General features: G+C 34.1%; 1 protein-coding gene across 1 annotated transcript; it reads right to left on the bottom strand.

Annotated features, from left to right (window-relative positions):
* Nucleotides 1-483: 483 nt before the first annotated feature.
* Nucleotides 484-13052, bottom strand: LOC106065664 (cyclin-dependent kinase 2-like). The gene is made up of 8 exons (XM_013224544.2): nt 12716-13052; nt 8937-9014; nt 6591-6714; nt 5884-6054; nt 4956-5057; nt 4767-4836; nt 3366-3499; nt 484-2725 (listed from the first exon to the last, which is right to left on the bottom strand). Exons 1-8 carry the CDS (start codon nt 12844-12846, stop codon nt 2615-2617), a joined length of 921 nt encoding a protein of 306 aa, XP_013079998.2. The 5' UTR covers nt 12847-13052; the 3' UTR covers nt 484-2614.
* Nucleotides 13053-15556: the final 2504 nt, after the last annotated feature.

Here is a 15556-nt window from a genome sequence, read left to right on the forward strand (position 1 = left end):
ACAGCAGCCTCTCCTTCCCCCAAGGCATAAATCAAATAGATATTTTTATTTATTGCATTCATAAGTCACTTACCCTTTTCTTGTAACATAGCTGTAAGAGTCAGTAAGAGCAGAGATTACAGGATAGTCAATGTGAAAGTACCGTTTATTGTTTTTTTTTAAATCTAAGTCTAAATCACCCTTAAGATTGTCAGCACTTTTTTTCAGTTATGTGTAGTATTGCCATGTGGGAATTACAACTTAGAAACAGATACTTTGTGAAAACATTCACATTTTCTTGACAGCTATATTTCTGTGGCATTTTACGTCTAGACTTTAGTTTTAGGAAATTCCAGTTTCCAACTATCTATAATCTCTAGCCATGTTGTGGTACCTTTACAACAAGTTTCTTTGAATTATGTACTTTCTTTAAAGGAATGTCTGTACAATTGAAGGTAAAATATTAGTCACACTGTAACACTCAAAACAGAAGGGGGAAAAAAAGCCATTAATAATGCTGTTTAATGCACTTTGTATAATATCAATACTCAAATGACAGATGGAATATATGAATATTGATGGTCATGTCACAATGAAGGAAAAAAAAAAAAAAGCTTTAAAAGCAAACAGGTCACTAATGAATCTACTATGTAAACAAGGTCAAAAGCATGGTACAGTGTTCTGATATTCACAATTCAAGTCAAGCATGAGAAAATATGATTACACGCAGCTCTTCACACATTCATGTATGTATGAGTTGTTTTGCTTCATACACAAGAAACACTAAAATACAGGGATTTACCTTGAGATATATGTTCATTATATACAGTTCAGCTTCTTTGACAGTTATATTCAACTTTCAATATTTGGTAATTGTTTTATATACCAACATTTGAAACTGCCAAACATAGATAAACATCATTTATTAATTAGATGAAAGTGATAGGAAAAGAATGTATTTTTGATGTACTGGATTTACATGTGTATATTTATATATATACATATAACATATAAATTGCTAATGTTATGACAATGTTTATGGCTGCGTTTATGGTTTGAATGTGGCAAAATATGAAGATCACAGGAAATACTGCACTCCTCACTAATCTTTGGAATTGAAGACAGCCTTATTATTATTTAATATTCTTAGTGTCAAGAAGGTTTCATTGAGCTAGAGCAGAATGTTTATAAAAAAAACAGCAACAAATAATTAGAGGTGGCTAAGTGATAAAACACTTGGCTTTCAAACTGAATTTTTAGGCCACCAAACTCATTGGGGAAGTTAAGGCAGTTAGACGTTGTTTTGGTCAGATAACACCCTCAGGGAAATATGAGCTTTACGTCATCTGCACCAGGGATCATAGACAGAACTTATCAGACATCCCTTTTTTAACATTGGCTAAGAGTAGACCAATTAGAGCATACTGTAGAACTAAAGATAACCTGCAGTTATTATTCACTTGCTCAAAACTTAAAAGCCACTTCAATATTCACTTCAGCAAAAAAATCAAATAAAAAAAAAAAAAAGCTTAATGAAAATGTCCAATGACACACCAATATACATAAAGGGCCATACTGTTGACAGCTACTGATGTATGTCCATACATTGAAACAATATCATGACTTACAACAGAGAAGCTTTAAAAAAATGTTTTCAAATAAAACAAAATGATTCAGTGAATGAAAATACAGAGATGCATAAAGCCACTTGCTCTCTTCACAAAGTAAGCAAATAGAAGTGGTTTGGAATTGAACATGTTAAAAGGCACTGGTCTGACTAGCAAGAGGTGTTCATTTTAATTTACAATACAGTCATGGAATTAAAAAAGAAAAATAGTTAAATACATTTGAAAGGAATGCAGACAAGAAAATAAATACTGATGATTATATATTATATAAGTTAAAAACATCACATGTTTTTCATTATATTATACAGAGGACACTTTAGGTGCTTTGGTTTGAATACGTTTGAAACAATTAACATGCCCACTGTTATAAAAAAAAACATGTGCAGGCCTATACTCAAGTTTAAAAATGAAATTGTATATAAAAACAATGTCGCATTGACAAATTTTTTTGCATATTTTCTAGTAAAAAAAAAATTGTTAACCTTAAGAAAAATGTATCTAAAAATCATAGTTTTAATCCTTCACACACAAAAACAAAAAGGGTTCCTATAGGGAATTTATAAAGAAAAAAAAAAATTTAATGTCAGAATAAAAAAAAAATTTTTTTGAGAGATAACCCTATAATGTCATATTTTACAATCTCAAATCATAATTCAGAGAGCCTCATGAAAACAAAAGAGGCAAGCAGAATTTGGTTAAAAAAAGTTTAAAGCATGAAATTTAAAAGATGCAAATGGTGCCAGTGAACAAAGAATGTGCATTCATATGCACCTTTTCAGTTTTATGGTTTGATTCATTCTTAGCTGAGCTTTGTTATTGCAATGTTTAACGATCATAGTATATCTACACAGTTAGTTTTGGAAAGATGATTCAAGATGACACACTACTGACCCTCATGGACACACCGTCTGCATAAAAGTAAAAAGTTGTACAGTCCATTCTTGTTTCTACATCCACTGACACACAACATTATTATGAGACATGTAACATGACAATAAATGCACCTCCTATTTAATGGCTTCTCCCTCGGGACTTTGTCTGCACACACCTAGAAAAAATGGATGATGTATTGCCATCTTGGCAGAGATTCTTTTACTGGGTTCATAGGTCAACATTTTCTGTTGAGTAAAATATAAAACGAGAAAATATATGAAAAGAAAATACTTTTTAAAAAATATAAAGCTTATATTAGGCATAGTTATATCAATTAGTTTCTATCAGTTATGTCAACAAATTTGTAATACTAGACTAACAATAAAAAAGTATTAAATACTACTATTAAAAAAAAAAGTAAAGTTCCCCTTTCAGACCTGTTTCTGTGGCCTATGGTTAACGAGGGTGTCATGTGGCCAGCACAATGACCAACTGCCTTAACTTTTCCCAACTAATGTTAGGTCCCATTAGAGCTGGGTGGACTCAGAGGCGCTCAAAGATCACTAAATTAAAAACCCCAGTCTTCGAACTCGAGACCCCTGCGCCTACAAATTTTAGTTTAATTTAATGACCATTAACAATTGACTTTATTCATTTTGACATGTCACTGTCTTAATCAGCACTCTACTAATCACAGATCTACTTCTACAGAGCCCTACTAAACACAGCTGTTCACTCATCCAATTAGTAACAATAAAGGTCAACTAGTTTGTCAATGTCACACACAATAGCACTACTAGCCACTCAAAACCAACTCACAATCACAGCTGAACTCTAGTCCAGGACATCAGATATTAAAACAAATCTTAGGACATGAAAGTGTACCTGTAGTAAGTCAATGCCATCAGTACACAGACCTGGCACTAGAGCCCCTACATCTTTCACAGGCCACTTGGGAAATGATGATTTGTAATCTGGTAAGCTAGTCACTCCAGGCCAAGTTGTCTCATCTGGCGTGCCTGTAGGGAGTGAAGAAAATACTAATTATTATTCTGATTTTTTATTTTACATTTCATTATATGAAATAACTTAGTCAAACCAACAGTTTCCGCTATAACTTGACTGTTCAGTTCAAAATATTTAGTGTATTATTCAGAGTATAATAAAAAAAAGAAAGTAAAGTTCCCCTTTCAGATCTTGAGATCTATAAGGCAGACAATGTTAAGGTTATCCTTTTCTTTGGCCAAGGGTTAACGAGGGTGTCATGTGGCCAGCACAATCACTCAGCCACCATGCCCCTACATTATAATAATGGTCAAATAAATTTGTTCTGCATCACTTTTTGCTGAGGAATGAGAAACAATGCAGTCAGAAAATTAAAAGTAAATTAAAGTTTCTATAATTGTTAGCTTTGAACAATAAAATCAAGAATGCCAAATTGCTAGCTAAAACATTGTGGGCATATGAGGAACATAACATTTAGATAATTTTAGAACATGATCAAGTTTCATAGTGATATTCTTTGCATGAGTTATTAAAGAAGCTGCAGGGTATTGTTCAATAAGAAATATATTCAACAAGTTATTCAAAACTTTTGCTCTTAAAAATTATAAAGACTTACTCATTTAATATAATTATCATTTACTGATGATTGTAAACAACTGCTAATTGGTTACAATGTTTTAATGCTTTCACAAGCTACAATAATAAGAACCACCCCAAACCCCCGTCCTTTTTTTTAAATCCCCAAGTAAGGTCTCATTTTGGTTAGGTCATAGTTGGAGAAGATATTTCAAGGTCTTATCTTAAAGTGGTTTGACAAAGGGACCCTTTAGATTTTAGGGCATATTGGCACAATTTAGACAATGTTGTGACCTTGGGAACCTTAAGTCAAATAGCCTTGAGATTGGAAGGCCATTATAATAGCAACCTAACGATTATAACTTCTTTTTTTGGTGTTTGCGACACAACAGAGTCAGCACACATAAAAAAAACTTTGAATGCATAATAGTAGGTCCAGTAAATTTTCATTATTGTATACTGTCATAGTGCCAGATAATTTACTACCAATCTTTCCAGATGAGACACCATGGTCAAAAGGCAGGTCATGGACCATAGCATCATGTTACTAGTAACTGACTTTTCTTTGGCCATAATCAACACCAAATCCAAATCAACAACCATGTCTTATGACAACTGAAGTAAAACTGATTAGCTCTAAGGACTTAGCTTTTCAAAACTATTTCAATGTTAAATTTTTAGAAAAGAATTCTCTAGCACGCTTACCTAGAGTTCTAAATATTCTAAAGAGCTGATCAATCTCAGAATCTCCAGGGAATAAAGCCTGTCTTCTAACCTACAAAAATGTAATAAAACCATTAATTTTTTAAACAGAAATAAAAACTAACTGCCCTATATAGACATTTAAGTAAATTACATATAAGTAAGACAGTAATTAGATGTTTCAAATCTCACCATCTCTACAAAAATGCACCCCAAGCTCCATACGTCAACTGGTGTGGAATAGAATCGACTGCCCAACAAGATCTCTGGTGCCCTGTACCACAGTGTAACTACCTGAAAAGTGAAGTACTCTATGTATTAGTATGTATTACAATTTATCAGTGCATGAGTACAGCTACTTAGCCACAAAACTAACTTCTAAAAATTTTATACCTACAACATTTTTATGAGAATTTTAACTGGTCTAACTTCAAAATTAAATAATAGTGTTTCTGTTCAGCATTGCCCTAGACAAAAAATATTTTGAAATACTTCATTGCCAATAGTGTCTTTTTTTTTAAGCAGCTTTTGATTGTTTTCGTTCTTCCTAGTAATCTTATAATCTCAGTCTTGTTTGTTGAGCTTCAATTGAAAGATCTTTACTTTCTAATTTAAGTTAGTGGCAAAGCACCCTTTCACTGATATATTATTCTGCCTTTTAAGTTTTTAGTCTGTCAGAAATTCTGAAACGGGCTATTTGTGTCTCCTTTGATTTAGTATCTGGAGCAAACAACTTCCTATGAGTTGTAGCCCTCGCTACAATACTTCCCTTCATGATAAACGTTATTAGAGAATCTAAATCGTTTGTTAGGAAAGGAAGCATTGGTTAACTATCTTGATAATGCTCAGAAGTGTCTCTGTAGTCTTAGCAACACTGACCCAAAAAGCCAACTTTGCCAGACATAATTTGTCTATTGAACATTCTCTTACAGTGTCATAATACTTTTTCTCTGGATTTAAATCTAGCTTTAAATTTACTGGTATTTGGGTCTTTTAGTTTATTTTGGGTGATAGTAAAAAAAACAACGTATTAACTTGGGGAAAAAAAACTTGTATATTAAGAGCTTAATTATACGATGACAAACAAATATTTCATGGCTTCCACTTTAATAAAAAGCACCTCATGTGTGTATGTTCTGACAGGAACTCCAAATGCTCTAGCCAGACCAAAATCTGCCAACTTAATATTTCCTTGCATATCTATTAGCAAATTTTGTGGTTTCAGATCACGATGAAGTACTCTGTGTGAGTGACAGTAAGATATCCCAGACAACAGCTGAAACATATAGCTCTGAAAACAAAACAAAGAACAGAAAATACAATTTATTTAAATAAAAGTGACCTTGACAAAGAGAGGAGATGCGGTAGATGAGTGATAAAGTGCTTGGCTTAAGAACCGAGGGGTTCGAATCCTGGAGAAGACTGGCATGTTCAATTTCTGAATTTCAGGATCATTAGGGCATCACTGAGTTCACTCAGCTCTAATGGGTACCTGACATTAGTTGGGGAAAAGTAAAGGCCATATGACACCTTCATTTACCTTGGGCCACAAACAGATGACCTCTACATCATTTGCCCTATAGATTGCAAGGTCGGAAAAGGAAACTTAATTTTTTTTATGACAATGGGAGACAAAGAGTTCTTACATTTAGTCTTAGCAAATTGTTTTTTTTTTTTTAATGAAACTATGTGCGAGTCATGTTTAGATTTATGGATTTTTGTTCTAAATGTTTAATGTTAATATTGAAAATATCAATTGTATAAAATGAGTCAGAAATGCACGTTAAATATTTCTTACACAGTAACCATAAATGCTTTATTAGTTACCTTTATAAGTGCAGGATTAATTTGCTCATTGCTTGGGAAAGAGTCCATATATTTCTTTAAGTCCTTTGTCAAATACTCGAAAACCAAATAAAGCTTCATATCACAATGTATAACATCCAGCAGTCTGAAACAAACAATGCTTACTAAGTTAAGAAACAAGAACAATCAAAATGACATTCTTGTATGAGCTCAGGAGAGGATCTAAATAAAGGTAGCTTCGCAATGCAAACATCGCAACAAAATTTTTGCATAATAATATGGATGCTCATTCTAGAATATGATGCCACAGTGTGGGGCTCAGCAGCCTAAAATAACCAAAGGAAAATAGACATGGTTTAATTTTGGCCTAAGAATAATGACAGCAACAATAAAAACAACACCCATAAGAGCTATGCTCTAGTCTCTCTGGATGAAGAAGTGAAATAAAAATCCTTTCCCAATTCACCAAAATTGGAATTCTTAGAAAGAGTAAAATGCACAAATCTGGCATTTAAAACCATCTCAAACAGACTAATAGGACTCTCTGAACCTTAAGAAGAAAATATAGCACTGGAAACAAAACAGCAAATTTCCACCTTGGAACTATAGATCTCTTCCCTCTATACTAGACATCATTGAAAATAGAACCAATAAAAAAAATCTGAATACATTCCAAGAGAGCTAGAGGAATCAGTGTGAACTCTTTTCTACAAATTCATTACCCTAACAATCAATAGGTCATTGATAGTTCATCACAAAAAGTCACCAAAAAGAGAAGTTGGAATACTCATCGAAAGGCCCAATGGAGAAACACCAGAAAAATTATTTGCAACTGGTGAGTTCTCTGACAGCCACAGAGCAGAAAGAGGAGCACTAGAACTAGTTGCTATCTTGTCAGTAAATCACCCAACACACTTGCCAAGGAGGGAGAACAAATACAAAATTGAAAATGGCACTCTATCCAGAAGAAATAAAGAACTAATAGTGAATAGAATAAATAAGAACTGGACAAGTTCCCATTTGAATCACAAGAAAGACAACTATTATAAGCCATCTCACCATGACCACATTTCATTTTTTACCTCAGAATTGGACAGAATGAGGCAACATATGTTCTCTTTATCAAGATCTACTAAAAAGACACTGTCCCCATAAGTCCCCTAGGGAACAAAAACTATACGGAGAGATGCCTGGTTTGGAAACCACTGCACGGTTCATCTCAGATATTGGTCTAGTCATCTGAATGCTCAATATAATGAGAACAAAGAAGAAGAATATGAATGCATAGAAAGCAATAGTAAGACAGAACATTATTGAACATTTCTAAATGTAGGTTATTATCTTCTGCTGTCTGATAATGTGCTAATCAAATAAAGTCTACATCTTTAATAGATCTAATTATTTTTTAAAGTTACTAAAGAATCACGAAAGAAGAACTGATCAGCAAAAATACAAAGGTTTAGTGAATATTTTTATCAAGTGAAAGAAATAGGGAAGAGAAGATAACATAATACTGATTCATAAATCTTCTAGATTATTATAAAATATAACATTCGCTTGTTGCACTAAATCCACATATAAAACAAATTACAGTGAGCCCTCACTTAATGATGAGTCTGTTTAATGATGACTTGAAGTTGAGGACCTTTACAAATAGACATCAATTCCGATCAATTTCAAAGATGTGAAGGATAGCCGAGCACTATTTTTTAAATTTTGTGTGGTGTGTATTGCAGTGGCAGCATAGTGGTGTGTTGTGAACGATAAACTGGGCTGAGATAACTCATCTCACCAAAGTGATCACTCTTTCTCACACCATATCAAGAACTTTGTTGATTTTTTAAATTTAAATTTATGATCAAAACCTATCCCATCAACATGGGCGACAAAAGGAAGAGTACAACTCCTACAGGACCTTTCTTTTAGAAGCCCAGAAAAAACAATGACCTAGACAAGAAGATAAAGATCATACAGAAGTATGAAGGTAGAATGAAAGTATTAGTTAACGCTAGAAGCATTGGGCTTTCTCATTCCACCATTTCAACAATAGTTCAAGATTAGGAGAAAATGAAGGCGATGACAAAGAGTACTGTGGGATATAAGGCTGTTATTGCCAGGGAGAGCAAGGAGAAACTGCTGGCCAAAAATACTATGTAGTTTCAAGTGTATACAGTACTGCACATACTACATACTCTACTTTTAAAAAATGGTTATTAAATACCTAACCCAAATCTAGGTTAAAAAATGTTTAACAACAAGACTTTCTGGTTCTTAACCCCATCATTAAGCGTGGACTTGATGTACTCATGCAAGGCAAACAATAACGTACAAGAATATTGTAATGTGATTAAAAAAAGCTTTTGGTACCTGACAACATTTGGGTGGTCAAGTTCTTTCAGCAAAGAAATTTCGCGTATGGCAGTGCTTGGAACTCCTTCACTTTCACTGGTGAAAATAGTTATAATAAAAATGTCAATGACATTAAAAATGTTAGTTTTCTAGTTTAAACATTACCACAAATCTAAAAAAAAAAATTTTAGGAGGATGGGGGATATAGCTGAACAAATGGTAGTCTTTTTTTTTCTTTCCTTTCTGCGAAAATGCAATTTAAAATGAAGAAAAAAAATGCAGCTCTTCACCTTTAAATCACATTTTTAAAATTCTGACAAATGCTTTGAATTCTGTAAGATCCATCCATCCCAGTGGCACTACGGCCCATGGAGTGCCCTGGTCAGTTTTAGCACAACTCTCCGTTCTTATCTATCCAGTGCTTTATCTCTCCAAGCCCGGACTTTAGCTGCTGTAGATCTACCTCTACGTCATCAAGCCACTGTAGTCGTGGTCTACCATTAGAGCGCTTTCCTTTTGGTTTTCGCACCTCTGTTCTCTGGCATTCTTTTGAGGTGACCTGCCATACGTAATCTGTTCCTTTTTATTTCATCACTATGGGGGGGATGTTCACATGGCTGGTATATTTCTTTGAATTCAGTAGCATATTCACTAAACTGAACAAATGAAGATGTGGTTGAGAGGCTAAGTACGCTTGAACATGGCTTGGCTTCCTATGAAGGGGGCTCGAGGTTCGACACCCAACTTGAGCAGAGTTGTGTTTACTGAGCGCCTAAAGGCATCACAGAAAACCTTCTCCCAGATACCCTCCCCCCACTTGTCCACAAATGAGATTGGACCATAGCGCTCTGAGCATATTATAAGCATGAAAGTAGTGCTATATAAAAGCTATAATTTACTCCCCCCCCCCATGTATTTTGTGTAAATTTTTTGGGGCAAAAAGAGTATAGCTGCAACACAGAATGCAGGAACATTTAGAATTTATCATTGCTGTATTATATGTCCTTTCATAATTTTTGTCACATTGTATTCAATTTTTATGCTCATGGGAGCCAATGAAACGTAAGCAGGAGAGGGAAATACAACAATAGCTGTGTTAAGTAAAGGCAGTTGGTAATTATGCAGGCTGCATGACAATGTTGATTAGGAAGGATCTGAGACAATTTATAAGAATTCCAGAGAAAGCAAAACTTTGCATATTTCGTTCATCACAATCTCATCTTATAGTCTAATGTGGCAAAGACTGCATGCACAGTCAAAATTGAAAGGATTAATAAAAGACCTGCATCTAATGTTAAGCTATTACGACCCTTATCTCTAGATCCAATAGCCACATTAAACATTTTTCAAGAGACTACACCTCCAAGAACCATAACCTCCAGAAGTGTTACACAATACCAACTGCACATGGTGAGGAGGATAGAAAGGCTAGCAAGCCCTGGCTCTGTTCATATGAGAGGGTGCGCAATAGAAGGAGAGGACATTGTCAGCCTACATGATAACTAATCAGCTTTGGACTCTGCTAATAAAGCAGCACCTTTTTGTGCATTATTTCAAGTAAGGTTGGGTGACAGTTAAAGCGTGTTGAATTGACCCAGAGCCTAGAATAGAACCAAAAAGTTTTTTAAAAAAAAAAAGAAAAACAGGAAATTTGGTGACCCGAGTTTGGCTTAAGTTTTTCTAAGGTTATTGCATGAATTCTCATAGATTCTCTAGATTTAATTTAGTAATGGAGCCCAGTGACTGGTAGGACAACCGATCAATGTGTGAAATACTTTTGAGGAGGGGGTTTGAATCCCCAACCCCACCACCAACTCACCCAGCTACACCCATGCATACCTGCAGAGCATAGGTCAGTGTTTCCCAAACTTTTAACCTCGTGTACCCCTTTTATAATTTCTGTAAATCATAATCTATCTAAATCACTGTTAATCGTTTAATGTCAAGTCAACAGTCAATGGTCTCAATGGTCGAATGGTTAATAAGACGAGACTTAAAATATATTAATGTTAAACTCATTGATCTTATCTTATATAATACAGACGTTACTTCAAAAAAGAAGAGGATTACGTCCTATGCATCATGCATATTAACCAATTACTTAAATTCTGCCAAGTCACTGGTTTTCCTGGCTAGCTCAGGCAACCCATTCCATGCTCTATTAGCATTAGGGAAGAAGGAGCACTTGTACAAATTTGTCCTAGCATATGGGACGAGGAATGTGCCTCTATCTTTGTCTTTCAGAGTATTTTATTACATTTTATTAAATTTTGTTTGTGTATTTGGAGATTATGGTTCAGTGTTTTATGTATAATTGCTACTTTACTTTTGAGTCTTCTGTCCTGAAGGCTTTCTAAATTTAGTGATTTTACTAAAGGTGTTACTCTAGTCAAATGTGAATATTCGTTTGTTATAAATTTCACTGCTCTATTTTGTGTCTGTTCCAGTTTCTTAATGTTTTCTTGAGTTGAGAGGTCCCAACAGAGGATGCATATTCTATTATTGGCCTAACCAAGATTAAATAACATTTTAGTTTTATGTTCTTACTTGATTTATAGAAATTTCTATAAATAAACTCTAATGCTTTGTTTGATTTTTTGATAGTTTCATCAATATGGGGATTCCATGAAAGTTTTTCATAAATTATTATAACACCTAGGTATTTTGCGTTTTTAGTCTGTGTTACTGGTTTACCATGAATAAAATAAGTGGAATTAATTGTTTTAGTTTTTTTGTTACTCTTAATAACTGACATTTTTCTGGGTGGAAATTAGATTCCCATTTCTGTAATTCATCTAATTCTCTTTGTAAAATGTCTGTATCTTGTGTTGTTTTTATTGTTCTATATATTATGCAATCGTCTGCAAATAATCTGACTTTTGTTCCTGAACTAATCATGACTAATGCAATGTGGTAAATCATTCATGTAAATTAAAAATAGTAGTGGACCTAAGACTGTTCCTTCAGGTACGCCTGAGTTTACTGTTATGGTGTTGATTTAGAGCCATTTATTATAACAGTAACAGTTTGTTCTCTCCCTATCAGAAAATCTTTAATCCACTGATGCAATGGACCATCAATGCCGAAATATTTTAATTTTTTAAGCAACCTATGGTGGTGAACTTTGTCAAAAACTTTGGAAAAATCTAGTAAGATAGTATCTATTTGCTCACTGTTATCTAAACTCTAAACCTTTTGAAAAATCATCAATTAGAGTTGTGTTTCACATGATCTATATTTCCTAAAGCCATGTTGGTATGTATGGAGTAAGGACATTATGTTTGTCTAAGTGGTTTATGATGTTGCTACATATTAATATTATGTGTTCTAGGATTTTACATGTGATGTTGGTAAGTGATACTGGTCTGTAGTTTCCTGGGTCAGATTTTTCTCCTTTTTTAAATAGGGGGATGACATTAGCTTAAGTTTCTTTCTAGTCCCTTGGTACTCTGCTCTGCTTAAGAGATGCCTGAAAAAGTATTTTGAACACTGGTCTGGTGCTAGCTCATTTCTTAGTTCTTTGAGTAATCTTGATAAAGATCTAGCTGGAATATCATCAGGTCCGGATGCTTTATTAGGTTTGATGCTGGCTAATAGTTTTTGGATTCCTTTTTCTTGTAATTCTATAGTTAAGTCTTTAGTAAAAGTAAAGTAAAAATATCTCCTATCGGATTTCCAATGTCCCAATGTCTATGTTGTCTACTTGGTTCAAATTAAGTAATAAATCTAGAATCTAGTGTTTAGAGGTCTATTCTTAGTCTAATTCTATCCAGACTAGGTAGATCTAGAATACTTACGCATCGAGGCGAATTTTCTTCAGTGCAACATGCTTGCCCGATATTTTTTCTCTAGCTTTATAAACAACTCCATAAGTTCCTTCACCAATCTTTTCAATTTTCTGAAAATTCTCCATGGAACTTTCGTCCATTGCAAACTCCCATAGATTACTTAATTCCTTGTAAACCTTAAAATCAATTAGCGGATACAAAAAAAAAATGCCAAAACGTCAATCGGACTGTTTATCTTATCCAGGTTCGATGTACTCTAACGAATCTTCAATAAGAGTAACTTGGCACCGCCTTCGTCAAGTTACCAGAAGTAAAGTCTTGACGACACCAAAGCTTCCCGCGTTGTTAATACAGCACCAAATAATAACTAATTATCCATTGGACGAAACTCAGAGGTCAGGTTGAAGGGTCACCAAAGTTTGTTTACAAACTAAATCTTGTTAAACACCAATGAGATGGCTAGGTAAAAGTTTATTCTAGATCTAGATCAAGACTTAAAGACCTAAAATAAATCTAGCTGTAGGAGAAACAAATATTTATTTAGTTTTTTTAAGAGAAAGATCTATTTTTTTTTTTAATACTAGGTAGTTGGTCTAAATTTAGACTTTAGATCCAACATCGGTTTTGAAAGGACTATCGCGTTCTTAAAAGGGTCGTCCAAAGAAAAGCTGACTGAATAATAAAATAATAATATAATAGAATGGACCGGCCTGTCTCTTGATATCCTGCTAAGAACAGCCGATGACCAGGAAAAGATAATAATGATGAGTGATGAGATATAGATAATGAAACCACTTTTATATCAAAATATTAAAAATAGAGTTAGTTACATCTAGAATATAGAACTAGACTTAGCCAGACTCAAATCGTGGCAAACGTTTAACCTCGATTCTCCCAATAAACAAGGTTACAAAGACAGTTTGTGAGGAAACACAAACTCAAAATCGGCCCCCGAAGTGGTCCACCCAGCCAGATAAAAAGGCAGGTATCAATATTTTCATAAAGAACATCAGAATTAAATTCGATTAAAGACAAATGACAGAGAAGAAGGTTGACATCTTGTGGTGCCCCAGCGGTCCAGCTAACCAAAGGATAGTTGAAAGTGAATGTGAAGTTAAATGTGAACCTTGCCTAATTGATGTCTCATAATGAATATCTAATTGATAAAATTGCTTTGTAAATGGTCAATCTCTAATTCCTAAAAAGAAAAAAAAAAAACAATTTGGAAATAAAAAGTTTAAATTTTTCCTTTAGTTATGTAAACTTATTTTCTATAATGAGCCTATATTATAGCATTGCAGTTCACGCGATAATATGAAAAATTACTTATGTATTGTTGTTTTAAATTATGCCCGACTTATATGCATACTAAATAGATTTTTTCTCTTTAAAAAAAGTAAACTTTTTTTTTCGTGTAAATGTAGTAAATAGAAGAACAGAAATTACTTAACTTATATATATATTTACAAATGTAAAAAAAAATTATTATTTTTTTTGACAAAAATAAAAAACCGTTTGCATAAATGTGTTACATATATGTGTCGTTACTCCTGTCCCTGCTAAAGAGCCTCCGGTGTTTGTTACTATTAATAGTGAATAGTTGTAAAAGTGGTATATTTTATGAACAAAAACTGCTTGCATAAGTGATTTAAAAAAATTAGATTTTTCGCATTTAGAAAAGAATAAGTAGCCGTTGCATCAGAACTTTGAATGGACTAAAATATTATAATGTCGGATTTTCACTATCTTTTCTAGTTTACGAGATCAAAACGGGACAGACGGACAGACATTTCACACAAAACTAATAGCGTCTTTTCCCCTTTCAGGGGGCCGCTAATAATGATAGAAGTTACATATATATCTATTACATTTTTCAACTGAATTAAATTAGAAATATATTTTTTTAAATATAGCCTTCTGAGGCCTGTTCGAATGAATGCTTGCTGCGATTTTGTTTAATCAAGGGGGTATACTAAGAGAATTAGAACTTGATACGACAAAATATGAGTTTTCGCCATTTTTTCAAAATAACTTTAGTCTTAGAAAACTAAATCTAAATCGTTTTAACACATTTTTTTTACCCCGCCCCATTCACCCCTTTCCACGAGAAAGAAACCTAGTCAAGTGACTGTATAGATATACTCACTCTCTAATATTCCAATGATAGGCTCAGGGCCTGGTCTTAGGCCACTGCAACCAATGCGGCCGGAGTGCCCCCCCCCCCCACTTTCATAAGCCCCGCGCTAATTCTAGTTGTAAATTATTAAATTAAACCAGTATTACTTATTACATGGTTCTGAAATCAGAAACGTTCTGACAATTCATGAAATAGACAAAATTGTCAATTTTAGTTTATCTGTCCACGAATGAAAGATACACTTCTTTTCCAAACTACTCAGAATATTTTTAACAATAGGCCTACCCGCAACTGTGGCATCTGGTAATAGAAGCCTCTCGCGCCTCAAAAAAAAAAAAAAAAAATTACTTGAGATAGATTGAACAATTTGGCAATCTATATATATAATTCTCTTCTTCCCTCAACAGTTTGGACGAGCAAGAAGTAAAGGAAAGATCACTCTCTTATTTCTGCGGATAGTAACCCCACGAAAAAACAAGAGGGGGGGGGGGAGAACAAGGGGGTATTCACACGTCGCTACGGATGGCTGCGCGATGGACAGTCAAACCCTGCCCGCTCCCACCCCCTTCGTCCTGCGGGACGTTTGGACTAAGAAGTAATCTCTGAAGGAACATCCGAAACATGTAAAACATTTTACAAAGAAACATTTTACAAACATTAAATAGCAGCGCCGGACTTAACCATTGTGACAAAGAAGTCGTGGAAAAAAAGAA

This window comes from Biomphalaria glabrata, chromosome 11 (genome assembly GCF_947242115.1).
Source record: "Biomphalaria glabrata chromosome 11, xgBioGlab47.1, whole genome shotgun sequence".
NCBI lineage: Eukaryota > Metazoa > Mollusca > Gastropoda > Planorbidae > Biomphalaria > Biomphalaria glabrata.